Source organism: Balaenoptera borealis, assembly GCF_965194805.1.
Source record: "Balaenoptera borealis genome assembly, chromosome: 6".
NCBI classification, from domain to species: Eukaryota; Metazoa; Chordata; class Mammalia; order Artiodactyla; family Balaenopteridae; genus Balaenoptera; species Balaenoptera borealis.
The window spans coordinates 6,363,588-6,386,804 of NC_138863.1; the positions used below are offsets into that span (position 1 = coordinate 6,363,588).

Below are 23,217 nucleotides of genomic sequence, written 5' to 3' on the forward strand. Positions count from 1 at the left end.
TGACAAAAGAGGTGAAAAAATCCAGGGGGAAGGCAGGACCGTTTGGGGACAAGGCAGGAAGGTCACATCACGTGTCTGCAGAGGCGGATGAGGGGCAGGCTGCCCATGTCATAAGCCCCCTTTTTGGGATTTGGGCAGAAATTAAATGGGGACCCACCGAAGACTCATGAGCAGGGCGCAGGGTGCTCCGTGGGGAGCATCAAGAAGATAGCTCTCAGGCGGTGCCGAGAACCAGGAGGCGACATGAGGGCAACGATGGAGACACGTGTTGGAAGGATACTGCTGTGGTCCAGTGTGACAGGAGCCCGAGGGTGGCACCCAGGCATGATGTGGTCCGTAGTCTAGATGACCATGTGTGCCCTGTCTGCTGCCGTGATTGCTTCCTGGTTTGTATATTTCCTTCCTGACCATTGGTACCCTCACAGGGAGGGGGTCCCAAGAACTGCACCCTGCACACCCCTTAACACGCCCCTCCTAGCCTGCACCCTTTTGCTGTGTCCCATCTCAATAAATCTGCCTCAGTTTTCCCCCGAGCGACTTCAGACACCTCAGCCCTGCGTATGCACATCCATTAGTGACCCGCTTTAGACACTTGGGCCTCACTCTCTACCCCAGGGAACTTCTCAAGGCACTTATCTGATACAGACACGGAGGAATTCGGGGGAAGCCAACCTCCTGCCTCTGCCGCACAAGCAGGTGCCTCTTGAACCCTTCCACCCACGCAGGTCTCTCCTGGGCCTGCAACCCACTGCCTTTGCGCTCGGCATGCTGTCTGTAGCGTCAAGTTCCTGCTTCTTAAATCAATGTCCTCGAATGGATCGTAAGACGGTGGAGGGCAGAGCCTCCTGCTCCGTTTTGATTTTTTTTAATTTTTATTTTTTACTTATTTTATTCTGGGTCCCCAGGAAGTGCTCACAGTGGACACTTAGTGACAACACATTGCACATTATGAAAAAATGAGGGAAATTTCTCCTAGTCAAACAGGACTTCTGCCGGGGGAAAAAACATTGAGTAAAAAATTGAGGCTATAAATGTGTGCGTGCAGTCCCAAAGCCCCAGCTTGATCCTAAATGAACTATGGTTCAGAAACATCTGCTGAGGTCTGATGGATGGAGGGGGTGGGCCACCGAAGGCTGCTTTTCCCCTCACGGTTTTCATCTTCAGGAGAATAAAGGCGTGCATGGGATGGGGGGTCGGGAAGGGCAGTGGGACGTTTGTCTCCAATATCCAGCTCCAGCTCGACCAACGGCCCGACTTCTAAGCCTTTTCTTTTTGAGACGGAGGCCATGGGCAGAGGCCGGCTCCATGACAACCACACAGTTCAGTCCCCCACATGGACCAAGAAGGGGAAGGGGTGGCGGGAGGGAGACACACTTCCTCAGTTCTGTCTGGAGCCAAGGTGGCTTTGGAGGACCCCGCCTTCAGCAAGGAAACCATGTACCTCAGTCTGGGCCTGAGGCTCCATCACCACACGGGGCTGTGGACAAAAGACACCATGTTGGCCCCAAGACAGATCCTGAGGCCACAGGAGACCCCTGTAATCTCAGAAACTGCTATGCATGTCTGAGGGTTGGTGACATAGGGGGCTAGCTCCAAGTCACAGAAGCTGGAGACCCTTGGGCTACAGATGGGTGCCTAACCATGGGATCCAAATCTGGCCCTGCTGGCAAGAGCCAGAACCACAGGGGACATTCTTCTGCTTGCATTCGCGCAGAATGTTCTAGTCATCTGCTTAGCGAAGTCAGCTCACGTGACTCTGGGAATCAAACCCCCATAGAAATGCATCTGGACGAAGGAAGGAATTGTATTTTTTTCACTCTCAGTAGAATGACAAAGGCAACCCATGACATTTCCTCTTGGTTGATTCATTAACCCACTCATTTAAACCAAGCTGCAGGGTTATCAGTGACGTACACGTGCACAGGACACTTTTAGTACCAGGTACAAGACAGAGCACCTTTGATGAGAGGTGCATCCAAGACATGTGCTATTTTCATGAGCTACACCTAAAACAATGAATTGGCCTACACAAAAATCATGGAGAGTCACCTTGCAAAAACATCTGCCAGACAAGCTGAGCTGCAAACACTGGGCAGTTCCCTGTCCAATACAAGTGAATTCCGAGTATTGCTCAAGTTATCTGTCATCAGTGTCAATGGGAGAATTGCTTTTACTCATGATACTGATGTGCACACGGCCTATTTCTTACACTAACAAAAACACAGTCAGTGGAAATGTGAATATAGGGACAAGCACAATTAAGGGTATCAGCCAATAGTTATGCTAAGTTTTGTCTTCTGGTAGGTTTTCAATTTATTTTCTGATTTTATTCAAATTCACCACTTGAATTGAAGGTAAGAGGTTAGGACAGTTGTCACTCTCTGCACAATATGTTCAGTGCCATATACTTTGTTTTTTCCAGTCACCGTGGAGATAACACAAGCCTCTTCTTGGTGGCTTCAGAAAAGGCAGTTGCCATGGTGAAACAAACGTGAAATTCTCTCACTAACAGAGAAAACTTGAAAATTCCTTTCGTTGACAATGTTTGTCATTAATTTTATCGCATCTACTTTCAGCATCCAAAACCATGAACTGATCAATCCTGTTACTGAATAAGATGCCCTGTTAGACCATTAACGAGGTCTAAGTAAAAAGACACCTTTTATTTGTGTTCATTCCCTGCAAACATCATGAATATTGTGAGTAGTCATTTTAACTACTGCCCAGACAAAACAGAAAAAGCTTTTTTGGTTCATGCTTTTGTAGTTTTTCTAATTAGATAATCATTTAACAGCTTCCTTCTAAGATTTTCTTCTTTAGCCACTGAGTATATTCTATTCAAAGTGGAAAAACTAATCATGGACATTTAAATGACTTTACGTACTTCCAAGCGCATCTCTTTTGGGCAAAGATAACACCACTTCCAGACAAAGCTGGGACTACAAGTGTCCAAGAACATAATATTTCCAATTCTATACCAATGCCTTCACCATCTACAATACTGAAATAAGTATATTGGTTTCTTCCTAAACTAAGGATTAAATATAATATTTTATCTTAAGAGTTCTAGGTTCATGTATCTCATATCTTATATCAAGTTAATAATTCCTATTTGCTAAACATTTATGAAAAAGCCTTGTAAATAGTTTGATAATCAATACATATTCCTGGGAATCTAGCCATGGGAAATTTTCCCAACTGTGGAAAAAGATTCTGGCACAAAGATGCTCATCCAACTGGCCAACGAGAAACCACCTTCAATGACCAACATAGTGGAAATCATTAGAGACTGAACAACATGCAATTGTTAATGTAAAGTTTAAGAAGATAGTGAGTATAAAGAAAACATCTTCGATAAAATATTAACTGAAAAATTGTATATAAAATTGTATACGTGGTATGATGACATTATGTAAAATTTTTAAAGAGAAATAAAACATGCATAGAAAAAAAACAGACTTGGAAAAACATCCTGACTTGTTAGCAGTGATTACCTTTAGGTAGTGAGACTATATTTCCTACTTTTCCATGTAGTCTGTGTTTTTTATAATACCCATGAATTTTCTATAATATCCACGAATTATTTTTAATAGGAAAATAATAAATAGGAGGAGAAAGAGGAACACCCAGTGAAAACAAAATCAGATGCACCTCTAAGGATTTCATTTTTAGGTGCCTTTTCACATTGTTAGGAAGGGGATATTCCCTTCGAGTGGAGTTCCTGGTGAGTGTGAGACAGGAAGATGCTGTCTTATCACCTGCTTTAATGAATAAAAGCATAATGAGAAATGAAAATAGTTTCTCCTGAAGAAAGCAGAGTCTTCTTGCTGCAGCATGTGTTTAGAATCTGACCTGACTGGGGAGACTTTTAACAATACACCAGCTAATTAGTCACACTATACAAAAAAAAAAAGAAATAATGGAGAATCAATTGGAAATAAACAAAATAACAATACAGGAGGAAAATCATGACCAGGTTCCAGTTCCTAGGAGAGATATTCTCTAATATGCATGGGTCAAAGGAGGAAGAGAGAAGGAAACAGGAAGACACAGTACAGTTTAAACTATCAACAGCAGGTTCTGGCCACTGAGACTCAGAAAGTAATAGGGCAGCCTTCAGGGGAAGCAAGTTGTAGGAGATGTTCTTCCTTTACATCCATCTTTCGTGTGAAATCAGGAACACATTTTATTCTCAGATTGAGCACACTGGGGTGATTAAAACCATCGCTGTGCACCCAAGGGCCTGAACAATTCTCATTTAGACGGGAACAAAACTTCAGCAGCATCCCTTGAATCTTTTCCATTTAGATGTCTGATACCACCTGTGAAAACAAAGGAAGAGCCCTGTGTTAAGAATGATTTCCCACTTTCATTCTCAGGATACGACGTGCCTCAAAATACATTGGTAATATACTGGTAACGGGTCCAAATGTACTACCAAAAATTGAGAGATTGCCTTTTGGTATTGAAGTAATTACAAGACCATTTTTTCTCTTAAAGATGTGAGTTCTGACCAGTTTGCCAGTGTGAACAGAATGACTCTGGTTGAATGGTTAAGACTTCACCTCAAAGACCCAGAAAGTTTCCAAGTGCTTTAGTTGCTGAGCGATTTCTGATAAGTAAAGGATGAGTTGATAAGAAAGTTAAGAACTACAATAATTTATCAAAATGAACTAGAATTTAACTGCAGCAAATACAAGAATCAATGGATTATTATGTAGGGATCAAACAATTTCCAGTGCCCTCAGGGAAGTACTCCCCCACCCCCATTCTCAGGGAAGGTATAAGGGTATGAGAAAACAAAAACAAACAGCTTTCTCTCACCCTGGTTCTTATTTCCTTTCAAATTTAGTGTGGCAGAAAAGAAAATATATACGCAAACGTCCCATCCCAAGTTACTGGATCAAAGGATGATTTGAGATGGAAAACCCAGACGGGCAAATTGGCACAGACCTGTCCCCAGATGTCCACTGCTGCCCTACTTCCACTGGTGCCAGCTCACACCCACTTAGGCTGGCATTCTCTTTCTTTGCCTCCACCCCCAGGAAAGACACCCTCACCCCTCTAGAGAAAGAAGTGTCAGAGAGACACTACAAGAATAATATTTCAGCAACATGTACCAATGGGGAGAGGTAAGGGAGGAGGGCAACATAGGGGTAGGGGATTAAAGGTACAAACTATTAGGTAGAAAATAAACTACAAGGATATATTGTACAACACAGGGAATATAGCCAATATTTTATAATAACTATAAATAGAGTATAACCTTTAAAAATTGCAAATCACCATACTGTACACCTATATTATATAATATCATACAGCAACCATACTTCAATTTAAAAAATCAAAAACATATATTTTAGCAGCATGTAGGTGGTTGCCTATAAAATTACATTTTCAGTGAACCTCTTAAGGATATGCCAAACAGATGACATCACAAAAAGAAAATGGATCTTATATCCAGAAGTAAAAAGTATACCAACAAATTGGACATGCCAAATGCATTGTTTCTAAAGATGCCCACTTGCACATGAAGTAACGTCCTTCTCCTGATTCATCTTCATTCACCAATTAATGAACTCTCCATATAGTAATAACAATTTAAGTTTAAGCAAAGATCAAGTTGCTAAGAAACCAGTCTGTCTGCTCATTTTCCTCATAGTCAACACTTTTGGAAAAAGAAGGAGAGATGACGAGATGAGAGCTTTAAGAGATGGATGCGTACAGCTCATTTTGAATCTTTTCTAATTATTACACCTCTAAGGGTTTTAAAAATCATTTTAAATTGTTTTATCTCTTCCTAATTGTTTTTCCTATATTTCAGTTCATTCATCAAACAAAATAAATGCTTCAAAACTCGAATTATAATTTAAAGTATAATATTGTGTTCATGAAACACCGTGATGGAAGAGTTGAAATACATTCTTCCTAAATATACAAGGTGTGTTTTCTTGAGCAGCTTGGGAGACTATACCTGCCTTCACAGAAAACAAATATGCAAATAAATATGCAAATGCAATATGCATCAATCTTGCTCTTACAAAGTCTTCCAGGATAGAGGGCTTGTAACATGATCTATAATCGTCAGAACTCAAGGAAAAGTATTGAGCTACCAGATATACTGAAAGGACCCTAACACAGTTACCCCTATAACACAGTCACCCCTATAACACAGTCACCCTGTGAGTAGAAATTCTGCAGCGTGAAGATTTATGCAAAGGCAAAAATCAGCGTCTGAGCCTCATCACGGTCTGAACACAGTACTGCCAGCACTTAAAAGGCAGTCAGTAAACGCAAAAAGGGAAGGGAGGAAAGGAGGGAGGCTTAATTGTTTCCATTCCTTACCATTCACTTTCTCAAAAAATTCTAATCAAATGGATCGCTCACTGCTGTTTTCTCCTAGCTTTACAAGTCCCTGACAACATTTTGTTTCAGCATTTGGACGGGTAACGGGAAAACATAATTAAAGCAAATGGTAAGATATGGAGCAAAGCCTTGGCTTCAATTTTGTCTGTTAACTGAATTACGTTTTTATTGTGCAAATGAGCTATTGCTAAAAACCTTGAAAGCCTTACTAAAACATTTCTGGTAGTAAAATGTGATCAACATGCATTTGATGATAGCAAATATTTAAAACAAACTAACCAAAAGAACCCATACATCTGTACATTCCTTATAGCAGGAAACATAAATGATGTATCAGAAGAATGAGGTACATGTCTGAGGCATGGATCTGTAAAGATACCCATGATCAAGAGTTAAGTAAGAAAAAAAAAATTACCAAGTCTTAGAATAGTGTGACCTTGATTCAGTTAATGCCAAAATAGCTGTATAGTTTGGAAGTTTTTTGTTTTTGTTTTTTTTTAAAGATCCAAAAGGATACTGTAACCTACTGCTAGCAGTGTTAACCTCAGGCAGGGGAGCAGACAGGGAAAGTAATGTGAGGGCAGCTTCTACCTGTTCTTTTCTATATACCTATATTGTTCAAATTTTTTACACCATGCCTTATTTTCAAATCTGATCATATGTGAAAGTAACTGAGAAAATATCATGATTTTTTTATAGTACTATGTATTTTTATTGTGGTGAGATATACATAATGTTATCTTTATCTTTTTAACCATTTGTAAGTGTATAATTCGTGGCATTAAATATATTCACAGTGTTATGTAACCATAACCATTATCTATACATAAAACTTTTCATCATCCCTAGCAAAGCTTTGTACCCAGTAAACAATACCTCTTTTCCCCCTCACCCCAACCCCTGGTAATCTCTAATCTATTTTCTGTCTCTGTGTATTTGCTTCTTCCAGGTACCTCATATAACTTCATACCATCATACAATATTTATCTTTCTGTGTCTGACTTATTTCACTAAGCATGATGTTTTCCAAGTCCATTCATGTTGTAGCATACATCAAAATTTCAATCCTTTCTATGACAATAATATTCCATTGTATGTATATACCATGTTTTGTTTATATATTCATCTGTTGATGGACATTTGGGTTTTTTCCACCTTTTGGCTATTGTGAATAATGTTGCTACAAACACTGGTATATGAATGTCTTTTTGATTCCCTGTTTTCTATTTTTATGGAGAAAATATCATGATTTTTGAATTAGTCTTAAAATACGTAAATTTTCAGAGCAAAAAGAAAAGCCATTAAAATTACTTACCTTGCTAGAATTAGATTTTTCTCCATTAGAGTCCATGAAGTTTTATTTGATTTTATTAGCAATCTCTTTCAGAAGACCCTTGAGATCATTAAGCTTGAAAGGGGAAAAAATAAAACTGGTCTTAAGATCAATTTTCCAACTTTAAATTTTAAATTATGACTCTATGGTTTTTCTATGAAATAGATGTACTATATATGAAATAGCAAGTATGGTTCATGCCTGGAGTATGGCAGACTCCAGGTGATATTTCAGACTCTGTCCATTACTAACTTTGTGAAATCATATCACAAGCAAATAATCATTAGCACCAATTAGGATTAGCTTTACTCAAATAAAAATCACTAGTGATTCCTACATAGAAAGGAAAGATTACAACACAGAGAAGTAATATATAGAAATAAAAATGTTATATGTAACTAATAAAATTATAAGGTATCAATAAAGTTTTGCTTTGGTAAAAGTATAATATAATGAAAATAATGTGATACAATACTAATCAAGTTTTTGCAAATAAAGTGTCTCCCCTCACACACACACACACACACACACACACACACACACACAAACAGTATAAGTAGCAAAACAATTTAAGTAAAAAGCATGATAAAATTATTTGCAATACATGCATATTTCACAAGTTTTTACACAAGATGCATGAAGATCACTTTAAATTACAAGCTATATTTTTACACTTAATAAAAGCTGTAGACACAGCGCAATCTCTGTACAGTTGGTTTCCAACTTGCTATATCACTCACTCAAGGAAAACTTTCTGTTTAACTTAGGCTTATTTCCAGTATTAACCTCTTCATTTAACTCTTTTTTCAAAAAGGACAAAAAGAAACCATAAGGGCTAATGGTTGCCTAAAATAAAGAAGGCATAGTAAGATTCCTACTTACAGACTTAAGGTCAATGTGAATAACTTTGTTTTCTGGTGTAAGAATGAGACGGAGAAATTTTTTTTCACTGGAGGGGCTTTGGAGAGATTTCTGTATTGGTTGACAGTAAAAGGACTTTAGTATGATGCTTAGTAGGGTTTAAGACACCAAGAGCTTGCTCAAGAAACAAGTGGCCAACCCTAAAATTCTCCTTGCATAGAAAGGAGAGACTTTTTGTTGTTCAGAAGAGAAGGGGTAGAGGAAGCGGGAGGGAATAAAAAGGGGAGAGAGGGCAGGGGAGCAGGAGAGAAGGGGCATGGGAGCAGGAGAGAAGCAGGGAGAGAGGCAGTGAAATCCTGTGGGTGGTGGCCCATGTCTCAGTGTTGTGTGGTTTGAGGTTTCCCTGGGATCTGCCCAAATTCAACTAAAACCTGCAAAAGGCATGGTGTAGGTGGACTTCTTGCAGGAACCAACAAAGGGGTGGAGCTCCACAGCCAGGGAGACGCAGGGGGGCTGGACCCGCAGTCACTCCTCTGAGGACCCCACAGAGCCCTGGCTCGCACGTGTGTGTGGACAGCCCCCAACTGGGACTCCAGTCATCTGTGACCCCCTCGGCACCACGCCCACAACCGCCATGCTCGGGTCCACTGTCCCCACCAGAGGGTCACCCCGCCGCACCCAGACACACACTGGCTGGGAGGCCTCCCTGGCCCCTGGGAGTCAGTTCAGCTGCTCCAGTACCTGGATCTCCAGCTGACCTCCGACCCAGGTCCCGCTCTGCCCCATCCCCTTGCTGCCATCCTGTCTATGCTCTGCGTGCCCCAGAGCAGGGGCAGTGGAAAGTCTTGCAGAAGCTTGAGCCCAGCTCCAAGTGTACTTTCCATCGGCTCCCTCCAAAGCCACCTTAAGCGAACCCACAAGTAAAACAACTCAACACAACAAACAAAAATAGACTGTTTTCTCGACACACACACTTAGACAAGTCCCTAGCACCTCTATTCCCCAAACCAAACTGTGTAAGCCCCTCTTATGCGGCCACTCTGACCTCTCCGAGGGATCTTTGAAAGGAATGTTCCCAGATGTGTCCCCAGAGGCTTGCCCTGCATGGGAATAAAATCCAACCCTGAAGAGGCCAGCAAGTTCCTGCCAAGGACGACCCAGCCTCCCCCTTTCTTCCTACTCGGTGTTCCCCTGGTCCACGCCATCCCTCTCCAGCTGCCCAGAACATTCCATGCATCTCTGGGCTTAAGGCCTTCACAGCTGCTGACCCTGCTCCCCGGTAATGCAGACACGGGCGATCTGGAACATACGCCTGATAGGGCTAAGAAAAGTGTTATCGCTATTTAATCCAACATAATTCAGCTGGAAAATGCTCCTACACCCAAACCACTTAACAAGGGATCCATTCATGAAATTTGGGGCCCATGTCTGCTTTGACAGCACTTAGCCCAATGCCTGGCACATGGCAGGTGCTCAGTAAGTATTACGAGCTATGTAGCTTAGGTACCGATGCAGCAGACAATATATTTAAATATAAATATATGATGTAGAGAAAGTGAATAATCCTATAAGGCTTTATATATATTCTGTATTACATATTATAGTCATCTAATATACATACTCAGTGTTAGAATACTATCCCTTATGCTTCCTTTCATGCATTCTAACATTTTTAAAATTTTTAAAAATATCCAGCACTTTTCTTTCCCCTCTTCACTGATTATAATCATGATATACATCCTGGCATGATTGTTTATGTCCAGATACTCAACTCTAAGAACATAGGAGTCTTCCCAGCCCCTCAATTAAAACTCAGTACCAGGACAACATCAGAAGGAGAGCAGCTGTAACAAGATATACTCCTGTGTGATGGCGTGTCTCCAAAGATGGTTGCCACGTTTCTCCCTGCCCACGTGTCACCCCCACATCAAGAGGTGGAACGTGAACAGGTGGGGTCTACTGCTCCCCCACCTGGATCCCAGCCAGCCTGGGGCGGCTTTAATCAATAGATGCTGGTGGACATGATGTCATGCCAGGTCCAGGTCTCGTCTTTAGGAGCAATGGCGGCTTCTGTTTCTTCACGCTTGGAAGCCAGTCCCTATGGAAAAAGGGGAACTGCCCCGAGACCCCCAAGCCTCACGGATTAGAGATCACGTGGAAGAGAGAGGCCATGAGGAGGAGCGCTGACGTGCCAGATCCTGGCCTTGCTGCCAGCTGAATCCAGCCCCGTAAACCCAGCTGAGACCCCATGAAGCAGAAGAACTGCCCGGCTGAGCCCTTCCCAAACCCCTGACCCAGAAAAGCAAGAGTGAAATAAAATGGTTGTTTGAAGCCACTAAAATGTGGGGTTGCTTGTTGCACAGCAATAGGGAACTAAAGCAAACTGTGATGGAAACATTCAACTGTCAGCACAGAATGTACCATCATCCTGAGTGGTTGAGTCCAATATATGGAGCAAGCAGCTCCAGGGGAGGGAAGGAGAGGAAGGAAGAGAAGAGCTAAGGCGGGGGCGGGGTGGGGGGTAAGTAGGAAGGTACCAGGCATCAGCCCACTGTCCTGCACAAGACCAGAGTTCAGGAAGGGAGGCCCATGGAAACACGGCCTCAGATCTCTTAAATGCTGCTGGTAACCAACACATAAATACATATACGAGAAATTGTGAACCAAATAAATGATCATCTTAGAGCTCTGAGAAGAGCACCTTTTGTTCATTTATTCAATGCTCCTTGAGACCCTACTATAGGCAAGGAATTGGGTGCTGGAGACCCTGCCACCCCTGATGGGGTATCGTCAAGCCGTGGAACCGCACAGCCCTGGGGGGGTATGTGACTCTGTCACCCAGGATGTCATCCCCAAAATGCCACGGATATCACCTCCTCTTCAGAGCCTAACAGGGAGCCGACATTTATGAATCGTTTGTCATTTCTGCTGAATCAAATCATAATTTCCAGCTACCCAGCTCAGGGTGGAGGTGGGCATACTCTCTCTACGTCTAATTCACGTGCATATTCGTGCAGTCGCAATTCAAATGAAGTGGATGACAAATTAGAGTGGCAGCAAAGACTGGCATAGAGTCTCTAGGCTCCCAACCTGCTTTTCTGAGCCTTTCTGGTGTTCCCTGTCACTGCAAGCATCTTACACCTGAGAGTAAAAGAAAGGAGGGGTCCTGGGTTAGACAGAGACAGTCGTGGAAATGGGACTTCAGGACTATTCCCGTGGGGCTGGGAGCATCGGAGAAGCAATTCCATTCCAGCACCCCGACTTTATGCAGTGAATAAAGAAAGCTGAGTATAGAACAGGGTCACATCCATTTTTTTTTAAACAATTAACTTCATCTATTTTTGGACACTGGCTTCTAGCTGAAAGCTCAAAGATAATGGAGATTAAAAAAAATAATTCCCAAACTATAAACAGAAGTATACCTTTGTATCCAGCTGTCTAAAATGATGCCTCATTCTTCAAGGAAGTTAAAGAAAAGAGAGAGCGAGAACAGAGAGAGAGAGAGAAACAAAAAGGGCTATTAGGCTCCATTTCGCAGTCTTTCAAAGAACAAAATACAGATCATTTTCATCTTCAACTAAATCAACGTCACCTGCTTTTACCACTTTTACTTTCTTCCTAATACCCAAGCGAAGCAGAATTCCACTCTCACCCCAGATGGAAGGACAGCAAATAGATGCTACCTTTGTTGATGGGGGCGGGGGGCGGGGGGTGGAAGATGACCTGTAAGGTCCGTCCCTTCCTTCCAAAACTAAGATCTCCGCGTCTAGGGATGGAGGAGAATGGAGGGCATCTGCTTTGTTACTCAAAGAGAAAAAGCATGCCTCGCACCCCCTGCTCCCAATAGCTGTGTTGAACCTAACAAAGGGATTCGTTGTTCTTATGTTTATGCTTTCTTTGTTAGACTGAATTCTGAGGTGTGTTTGGAGCTCTCTGTAAGAGTGACTTCTGACCATTAACCCTGTTAACCCCACTTTAAATACGAAGGGCACGCTCCCGGATCCCCTGCATCCCACATTCCTCATGGACCATCTAGGGAGTCAGTGACTTAGCTAGTTCTATGGGATGCTCACAACAACTCCATGCGACTCATAAAGGGCGTTCAGAACTTCTCAGGGACAACTGTCTGTAAGAGATCAACCAAAGGGTTTTGCCATCTTCTAATCTCTTGCTTCTTCCTCACAGAGATACATGTGCAGACCCTGCAAGGTAACTTCCGTTCCCCACGATCCTCGGGTCTTCCTAGAATCCACCTCTGCAGCAGTGGCACAGGGACCCACGCTCTTGTCACCTGGTCCCACGGCCCTGTCCTGCAGGCTCCAAATCTCTCTTTCTGCCCTTCAATCAGAGGGACAATCAGATGGCAGGTGGGTGGGTTTTGCCCTTCCTGAAAGGCTGACACACCCTTTTGCGTTTGTCACCTTCAGTTGCCTGAGCCATAACCTTTTGGTGCCATTCCTCTCTGCTGCAAATTCTCTTTACAGAGTTTGCTCAAATAAGCTGCCTGTGTTCTGCCAGCTCCTGTACACAAGGGGAGGCTCGCAAAGCAGGAATAAAAGACTGGCATACTCCTCTGATGTGTCGCTGGCTTTTGTGTTGATCTTGATAAGGTAATTTTCTTTCATGACACCCTCCCACGCCAGAGTCATGTTGTCTTCATTCTTGAAACCTTGAATAATGAGACAAAGAAAAACATTCAGATTGTTTCATTTGCCCCCTTTCCCTCCTAAATCAATACCTGCTAGGCATTTTGCCATACTCTGGAACCAAGAGAATTAGATTCGTTCTGCACAAGCTGATCTGACTAATGCTACTTACTAGTGAGAGCAGCAGAACTATGGAATATCAATGAATTTCTTGCTAACAATGAGGAATGGGAGCTTGCATGAAAGAGGAATGCAATCTTCATTCCAACTAGAGATCCATCCACAGCTTGTCTGTGTGTCTTGTGACTTAACACAATCATTTCACTAGTGAATTTGGTTCTCACATTTCTTATGTGCTCCTGTTCCATTTTGATGACATCAGAATACTACTCTGATCATTCAGTTGGATAATTACTGATGGATTGTCTATTCTCAACCTAACACGGGGGGAGAAAGTTTGGAGGAGAGGAAAATCATCCCTGGACATCATTCTTACCCTCTTGAAATATGCAGTCTGGGTGTAGACCTCAAGGATAATTCTGATGTTTAGTTTTTTCCTCTCACCTAAGCCCGGTGTGCTGCAAAATTAGCCTGGGGAATGTTCCAGCAAGATTTTTAGTTCAATTTTTTTTTTAGAGTGCCTTAACCTTTCAGATGGCAAGCAAACAAAGGAACAAATCAACCTGTCACCTGCGTTTCAGGTACTAGTGCAATGGACAGCAATCCTCCATATGAATTCACGGGGAAAGAAAAGCACATATGTTCATGCAGGTGTCCACTTGGAATAAATGTATCTAGTGTTTACTTTTAAATGTGTTCATCTACATGTTAGAGTTTAGGAACCGTTTTAAGATCTTCCTAGATATAAAAAGAATTAATTGGAAGTCAAAGACATATGAAAGTGGCAGGATTGAAGCAACTCCTATATAGCAAATAAAGATTTATTTTTAAATGGTGGTTATTCACTTTAGAAAATAATTCCTAACGGAATTTCTTTCAAGTGGATTTTTCCTAGCAAAGTCATCTCCAATGTCTTTTCCTCAAACTAAATGTATATAGAAGCCCAATAGGAGTACTTAATAATCAATGGAAAGGATAGATGTTCCTGAATTCAGGTGGCTAAAGATCAAGAATGACCAATGACCAAATGTCCAACCTCTCTCACTGTCAAGGAAATGCTGATTGAAACGATGACATAGCATTGTCACAACCAAACTGGAAAATTAGCAGAGTCTAAAATAATGACTGTACTCTCTGTTGGAGAAGATGTAAACAAACAGGTTTCCCACCTAATGGGGAAATCTGTAAATTGTTACAGCCTCAGGGAATGAGGGATGGGAAGGGGGGCAGACATATCAAAAGTACATACACTGTATCTAGAAATTTCACCTCTAGAAAGAACTCAAAGGAAAAAATTACTGATATGCTCAAAAATGAATACATAAAACTGTTTCTTATAGTGTTATATAATAACAAAAGAGGAGAAACAATCTACGTGTTTAACAAGGGATTGGTTAAATTGAGTATGGTATACCCATAGGCTGGAATATTCCACAGTTAAAAATTGTCATAAAGTTGTATATTTATGGCTATGGGAGATGTTCTCTGGGAGATTATTAGTTAAATGAACAAATTAGATTTTGAATGTGTATGCACAGAGCAATCAAATTATACACCCACACAAGAATAATAGAATCAATACCGATATGTTATCAACATTTATCTCTGGATGGTGGGTTATCTGCTCTTGCTCTTTCTTAGTTGTGCTTTTCTGTGTTTTTTGAACATTTTATAAATGAGCTTGGATTACTTTTTCAATCATGAAAAACAGCAAATTTTATAAAAATGCAATGACTGGGTAGCATATTTTTTACTATTACTTGACGATGTCACCAAAAAAGTACCAAAAATGGAAGTTTGGGTTCTACCTTTTCTGAAAGTTATTTGAAAAATCTTGCATTTTCCTCTAAAGAAGAGCAATTTTAAGCTTAAACCCCATGATTGTCCTATCACTGGAGGCAAATGCAAAGTAAAGGTAGGAAATGAATTACCATGAGAGGATTCGACAACCACAGGATGCTGTGGTTCCAGAATTAGGCATCCCTAAGGAGAAACTAATGAGCAGGTGGTGACCAGGTCCCCCCAGAAGTCTCCAGGGAGTAAACTGGGGCTCTTGGCTCCCTGTCTTCTGTCATCACTGCCCAGTGACTAAAGGATCCTGTCCTGTGGTCTCCCATTCTCCCTATTTCTTTATTCCTTCCTGAGACCAAGAACTGTTAGAAGAGAGCATCCATGGCTCGCTGTCTGTTTCTCCGATTGTTGTGAGAGCATCACTTTCCCAGGGGCCTATCAGGGACACAGGTGCAGATTAACACGTCTCATTTCTGACCTGTTCGCTTTCTCTAGTTGAAGCTCTCATCCACTTGCTGGCCAGGTTGTGGGATTTGTTTTCATTTTTATGTTCTTTCTTGTACTTAATCATTAAATAAGTTTGGGGGGAATGTAATGCATTTCGTTCTGCCTTCTCAACCCATCCTGAATCTGGAGGACTGATTTGTCCTTACCTATAACACCGAGTTTCCTGGTTCCATTGATCCTGGGCTGAACACAATGTACCTTTGGAGAGTGGACCTTCATCCCATACGGCCCCTCTACTTACCCACCCCCAACTGGAATCCCACTAGTGATAGGGAATTCACTGCCTCACAGGGTATCACATCATTTCCAAATAGCACTAATTGTTAGACATTGCTTTGCCTTTATACTGCATCAAATCTTCCTCCCCACAACTTTTATCCATCATTTGTTTTTGTTCTCTGGAACGATTCAGGAAGAAGTATGAAACTTTTTGCCAGAGCCTCTAGTCAACAATACATTTCCTAAATTTACTTTGCATTTGCCTCCAAATCTGTGGCATGGATTGGTCCCCTGAGCCCTCCCTCAGGTTCTATAGACACTCATCCATGACATGGCTCCAAAATGGATTCAAAGATAGTTCTGAGACACTTCATTACGCACCTCTGATCTTTGGGTGTGGTCTTTGAGTACAAATTCCAGGTCTCAACTTTCAATTCCCATCCCAGATATAAAGACTCTTCATTCTCTTAGTTAGAAATGACTCACTTTGTCCTCCATGGCAAAATGATGAGGGGAAAGACAGCAACTTATCCAAATTGTCAAAACACCTTTCTTCATTAGGAAAGGCATTTACATATGTGTGATAGCTAATGACATTCCCCAAAGTGACATATAACGTCTTGAAATAATGCTGTTAAAAGAGTTGACGATGAGGATTCTTTAAACTGAGACACGAGATGGGGGTCGTTGGTACATTTACATTCTGAAAGCCAAACTTTAGGAGATCACGGCTCCAGGGATAACACAGAAGTAAGTTATGACTAATATTTAAGGTCATATTCCTGAGTATCTTTCCTCCATTTTTCTGTGTAGTTAAGGAATCCCACAAAAAATGATGGTTCTTGGCAAGTTAAATTTTTCTTAATTACCACCAATTATCGTGTCTAGGTTAGTAAAATTCGTATTTTTACTTTCTGAATCATCAAAATATTGGGGATACACTAAAGGGACAGGAATGATTGGCCCAATACAGAACATGAATCCCATGATGGTAGTCAGTGACCATTTTATCAGGTGCAATAAAGAAAAGACCAGAGGGCAACACATAAACACACACCCAGCAGCCCCAGGGAGACACACCACAGTAAACAGCAGGAACAAGGCACAGACAAAGCAGACAAGCTCGAACGCATCCTGACAAAAATCAGTAAGCTGGAGACAAGACCAGCTTAACGGTATTCCTTTCACTGTTTGTACTGGATTCTCCCTTAGATTATCCCTTTCCCAAATTGCCCCCAACACCCAGTTTTTTGCTATTTAACAGAGACTTTTCTTTTTACCCATAGTGATCCATTCGGGGGCCACATCTCAAGATCCTGCCCCACTCTCCAAACCCTGAATTGACTGCTCTTCCCCAAGTCAGGAGAACGAATGTCAGGATCTGAGAAGCATCATTTTACATAGTGATCTGAGGGTGTCTGCTACTGGCCCTGGGAGTTTCTTTGTTCACTTCCATCTTGAGGGAAATAAGTTCCATCAGCAAAAGGGTGTTTCATGATTTATGTTACCATTTCTTGCACTATCGTGTCTTCTGCATTTTTTCCTTCCCCTGGGACTCAGGATGTACACTGTGACACAGCCGGCAGAGGACGGGAGGCAGGAGACTGTGTGCAGCTAGAATCTGGCTGTGGGACACGGACCAGGGTCTTTCATTAGTCTCCCTGAAACCCTTGGTCCCCCGGACCCCTCCCGCCTGTCCTCTGACCTCTGTAACTTCTTTCTCTGACCTCTCCTCACTCTCTGGGCCCCACCCGGCATCTACGCCTTTGCCTGGCTAATTCCAACTCATCCTCTAGGTCTCAGTTTCAATATCCCCTTCCTCCAGGAAGTCTCCCCTGACTCACTCTAGTCTGGGGTGTAAGTGTCCACAATGTGGCTCTCATGGCACCCTGCACATTCTCTAAATTCATGCTTCCTACGCTTCTCTATTAAGGCTTTCTCATTTTCTTTCTTCTCCTGAGATTATGAGCCCTGTTTGAGGGCAAGGTTACCCGCTAGCACCATTTCCACAGTGCCTGGCTGCCGCATGGTGGGCACCTGACGCATATTTGTGAATTAATGATCCCCAGGTCCCTTTCACTCCCTGCCTGGCAGGCTCTCTGTGACATTAACCATCTCATCCCAGGGCTGGCATCCCTCCAGGCCATGGCACATGGCTGTGTTCACAGCTGTATCCACAGAACTGAGAGTAAATGTGTGTAAAGAAATGAACACCTCCTGTAATACTTTTACAGTATTTCTCGTTCATGTGCTCAGGTAGGGAAGGCCCCTCTTCACGCTTTGCTTGTCTTTCCCACGCACCGTATCCATCCATCCCTGCACTCCCTCTGTTTTTAAACCCAGATCTGCAGAAAATGTGGGGTGGGTTTTACAAAAATCTTCCAAAGACAACGGTGGCAGGAAATGAGGTTAGTAGGCTCTTGCTTTTGGAATTTATAAGAACGCAGTGATTTTCCTTTTTTATCACTCTATTTAGACATTTCATGAGAATTTTTTCATTGGTTCTTGGTGGTTGTCTAGAATCTAAGTGATAGGACTAACTGGATAGTTCATAAACATTGAGGCACCCACTTCTATCCCAATTGCTTAAGATCATTTTCTGGAACCAAGTTTGTACGTTTCTATACCATCCACATCTATCACAGATCCTGCTCAGAAAGGAAGTGCTCAGGAAAGGTTATTTCAAGGAAGGAAAACATAGCAGATATTCCAATTGCTCATGAAAATATATCATTTTAGAAAGTGGCAAAGAAAAAGCAGCAAAGGACTGAGAAAGATCAAGAAGCTGTTTCTTAAAGATCCGTGCTCAGTTGTCTAAGTTTCTGAGGCTCAAGAAAAGCACAGCTGTATATGTACAGAGGGTCAGCCTAGATATTGAGCATTTCCTTATGGTGAATACAGTTATAGCCATTATAGCTGAGAAATTTTCATTTTAAACTGTTCGAGGCATCAAAGATAATTCTGGACTGAGAAATGTTTTCATTTCTAGTGTGTCAGATCAATCTGGCTAGAGAAATGTTTTCACTTCTAGTGTGTCAGATCTAGGTTTAATATGGCAGGTGAGTTAATGAGAGATAAGCCCACATGCACACCGCCCCCAGTGGCAAGGACTCAGCTCAGCTGTGATGCCTGGGTGGGGAGGGCGGTGAGAACCTTGCTTTCTCTTGATAGACCAGCATGGGAGCGGGGCGGGGTGGTGGTGGGGGCAGGGGGAGGGCACTCTCCGGAGATCAGCTCATCCAGCTTGTTCAGGGGATGCCTTTTGTGATAAATGGCAAAACAGGGCCACAGATTCTGCCCACCCCATGTGTAGGCTGCTCTCCCTTGAGGTGGGCGGGCCTGTGACTTGCTTTGACCAATAGAATGTGGCAGAAGTGATGTCATCTGACTTTCTGAGCCCAGGGCCTCAGAGGCTGTGCAGTTTCTGCTTTTTGAGGGAGTCTAGGCTCCAATTGTGGGAACCTGAGCTGGAGGAGACTGAGGCTGCTTGATGACAGCCCAGCCAACCCCACACATGTGAGCACACATGGACATTGGGACCAGCCAGCCCACAGCCTACCTGCCAGCAGCCGGACACCACAAGGAGCAGAGACCAGCGCAGGACTGACCCATGGAGTCTTGGGCAGATAAACGGTGGTAGTTTTAGGGAACCAGATTTCAAAGGGTTGTTTCACAATAAGACACAACAGATCTGCTTAGAGACTCAGATCTGCTTGTATTTCCCAAGAATGGGACTGAGGATGGAAATCCCGCAGGTAGCAGGGCTGGGTCCAACCTGAGTCATTAACTCTGCCTACCCAGTCAGCACATGGGGACACTGATGACTTTTGTGGGCCCTGCTAGGGTGACCAGCAGCCCCTGAACTGACAGGGTTCCTGAGATGCAGGACTTGTAATTTTACAATAGGGATGGTCCCTGGCAAACTGAGATAAGTCGGTCACCCTAAATGGACCTCCAGAATGCAGGACCCTCAGCGCTAAGACAGGGACGTTCTGGGCGAACCAGGACAAGTCAGCCACCCTAGGCCCTCGGCACTTTTGCCATTGTGGGCCCCTTCCTGGATCAAGAAAATATGAAAAAGATTATATGACTGGGTTGGTATAAGGACAAGTATATACCAATAGGTTTTCTGTCACCTAAAAGTTCTTTCTTTTTCTTCTGATTTTTAAAAGAAATGAAAAGAGCTGTGTGGACCCCAAAGTGCCTGGGCCCCGTCGCCGTGCAGACGTCAGTCCTGTGGCTGCACCCCTATCCACCCACCGGGAGACGGAGTCCCCAGCTCAAGTCTGAGGTTAGAAGACAAAGTGTACAAGCCAGTGGTGCCCTTTCCATCTTTTCCTTTGCATCCAGACATCCAGATGAATGAAAATAGGCCTCTCCCTCCCTTGTGCTGAATTTGGTTGAAACAAGTTTGTGGGTGAGGGAGATCTGTGCGGCTCAGTGGCTCCAGGAAGGGGCGTTAAGTAAACCTTGGGTCGTGGGGAAGAGAGCTAGATGTGTGCTCCCTGCAGCCAAAACGATGGGGACCCAGATGTGACTGAGAGTCAAGGGTCAGAGGTTCCGGCTCCCACAGCAGGGGCAAGGAGAGGGGCTAGGTGGGGACCTGTCTGCCCCGAGTTTGTCGGGGCTGAGGAGGTGGGTGACCACGTGAGAGAGAGAACAACCTCCAGAGTCCCCAGCAGGGAGAGTCTGTGCAGAGCGCACCCCTGGAAACCAGAGGCTCCTGTGGGGCAGCGGCCCCCCGGAGAGAGCATCGCCAAGTCCCGGGAGCTGTGGTTGGTGTGAGGGGGCAGGCAGGGCATGGCTGAAGGACCCGCCAAGCGCCCACACAGCAGAGGGTCAGTTTTAGGCATGCACCAGGCCGGGGAGCACAGAGCCAGCCCAGGACAGCACCACCGTTTCTAAACAGGATTTCTGCACTTTCCCCTCCCTTCTCCCTGTGCTCCAACCCAGAGAAGGTCAGGAACAGCAGCTGGTGAGTGAGTAGGAGGGAAGGGAATAAGAAAGAGAGAAAAGCCAGCAGCCCATCCTTCCTGACAGCTCCACCGGCTGAGAGGGGGTTCAGGGTACGGGGAGTCTCCCCTCTGAATGACGATGAATGGGCTGGTTAATCTATTGGACTGCAGGTCCTAATTTCTAAATTGAGACTGTTTTACCAAGTAAAGTCATCATAAGCTTTTCTAGTTCTCTAAGAACAACCAGAAAAGTCATGACCCCTGCTGGAATCAAAGCTAAGATCTCCCAGAGAATAAATGTCACGGAAGCAACGGAGAGCAAGAACCAAGTCACATTTTGACACCATCCCGTGAATCCTGTTGGCTCAGCATCCTATTTACATCATTATTCTGTACATCCCAAAGTGAGGCCCCTGGAATAAGGCCGTCCTGGCAGATCTCGAAGGCTTTCTCAATCTACTCTTTCAATGCATATATATGTATAACTGAATCACTTTGCTGTCTAGCAGTAATTAACAAAACTTTGTAAATCAACCATACTTCAATAAAAAATAAAATAAAACAGCTATGATAACACTACCGTTAAAAAAAGAAAAGAAAAAACAAGAAAAAAAACCTGTGGGCATGGACAACTGCCCTAAGTATTGTAAAGTCTACTAAAATATTAATATTGTGCTCTGTAAATTCAAAAAAAAAATCTACTCTTCCTCTCGAGTAAGTCACTGGGGGGCTCGATGCCTGAACTTTACAGACAGACACCTGTGAGCGCTGAAATAGCCGCGACTAACCCTTCCTGTTGAGATGTGGACCAGACACGCTTCCCCAAAATGAATCCCTGCCTTCAAGCCCCAGCACAACGGATGAGCCACTCACAACAGGCGGAAGACTCGGTGCTCCTCTCTTTGCAGCAGCACCGGAAGCATTTCTTGACCACCATGTAGAAGTAGGCGAAGACCACGAAGGGGAAGGGGACGTTGAGGCGGGTGCAGTATTCCTGCACCAGGAAGTACCTCTGGAACTTCCAGACCTGGTCGTTGTTCTCCTGGACGGTGCCCACGGTGTAGCTGGCGGGAGGGGAGAGAAGGTCAAGCCTCAGCTTTCCATAGGCCTGGTCATTTCATTGCCGAATATGGTGATATTGGTACCAAGCTCTCACTGCCATAGGAGAGAAGGATCTATGGTGGTATCGGGGCCTGAACAACTCAGGCACCCTTCCGTTCATGCTGGGCCAAAATTGGGTCTGGCTTTTGTTATTTTGTTGTTTTTTTTTAAATCACAAAAGATTGTCCAATGAACTTTAAAATGATTCCTGCCTGCGAGGGGGCAGGCAGGGCATGGTTGAAGGACCCGCCAAGCGCCCACACGGTAGAGGCGTGTTTCAAGACTTTTCAAGGATTCCCTTTTTCCGTTAGTCTGGTATTGTGTTTGATACCGAGAGGCCCAAGGTGGCGACTCTCGAAGGAGTAAGTTGCCTACATCACTGTGGGAGTTTAATTATAAACAATCTGGGAGAGCAGTTTGTTAATATTTATCAGGGGCCTTAAAAATATTTATCCATTTGACCCATTGATTTTACTTCTGGAAATCTAACCTAAGAATAAGGAGATACTGAGAAAAGAAAATATAGAAATGGATATCACACACGATGTCTGCCACAGCACTCTGAGTAATAGCTGCTCCCACTTTCCACCCAGCAGCACAGAACAACCAAAATGTTCAACGCTAAGAAAATATATCACAAGTTATGGCCAATCAATGTGATTACACTATGCAGCTGCTGTTAAAAAATATGTTTATGACTAACTTTTATATTTTGGGCAAATGCTTACATGTGAGTGAAAATAATGAGGCTCAAACTTGTACTCACAACCCAATCTCACTATGTAAATCACAATTCACAGGGAGAAATAGATCCCATAACAAAGAATTAGGAAAACGTCTATTTATCCGGAAAATGTCTGACTGTACCACTGACTTATCTGTTACAAATTAAACCAAGATTGTTAAGTAGCTAACACTTGTTACATACCAGACAATGTTCTAAGCAGTCTACTTGTATGAGTTGATTTAGTCTGCAAACAGCTCTCTGTAGCACGTTAAGTGCTATTATCATCTGTGATTAACAGATCAAGAAGCTGAGGCACAACAGGGGTAGGTAAATTGTCTGAGTCCCCCGACTCGCAGGTGATGAAGCCAAAATTTGGACCCTGAAATCCAGCCCAGTGCCTATTTGCTCTGTCACTACATGATGCCACCTCATGACGTGGAGCGCGAATGCTTTGAGCTGTGCTCCATTTCAAAAGGATCGGGTTGGACTACTTAGTAAAAGATACCTGTGAAGCATTTTACCATTTGTTGAAGTTCAATCATCTGAGATACTTTTATTGCTAACACCAAATCACTCCTTCAAGAGCCAGAG

General features: G+C 43.2%; 1 protein-coding gene across 3 annotated transcripts in view; it reads right to left on the reverse strand.

Annotated features, from left to right (window-relative positions):
• Positions 1–1,849: 1,849 nt before the first annotated feature.
• Positions 1,850–23,217, reverse strand: part of TRPM8 (transient receptor potential cation channel subfamily M member 8) — a 101,541-nt gene continuing 80,173 nt past the window's right edge. The window contains exons 22-26 of one of the 3 annotated variants that reach the window (XM_082395543.1): positions 21,672–21,862; positions 13,130–13,229; positions 11,983–12,016; positions 7,682–7,774; positions 1,850–4,322 (exon numbers count right to left, since the gene is read on the reverse strand). In XM_082395543.1, the coding sequence (XP_082251669.1) occupies positions 7,724–7,774; positions 11,983–12,016; positions 13,130–13,229; positions 21,672–21,862 (376 nt within the window). In that variant the 3' untranslated portion in view covers positions 1,850–4,322; positions 7,682–7,723. Of the gene's footprint in view, positions 4,323–7,681; positions 7,775–9,339; positions 13,230–21,671; positions 21,863–23,217 lie in introns of those variants that run through there. The other 2 variants (XM_082395542.1, XM_082395541.1) reach the window with 2 other exon arrangements.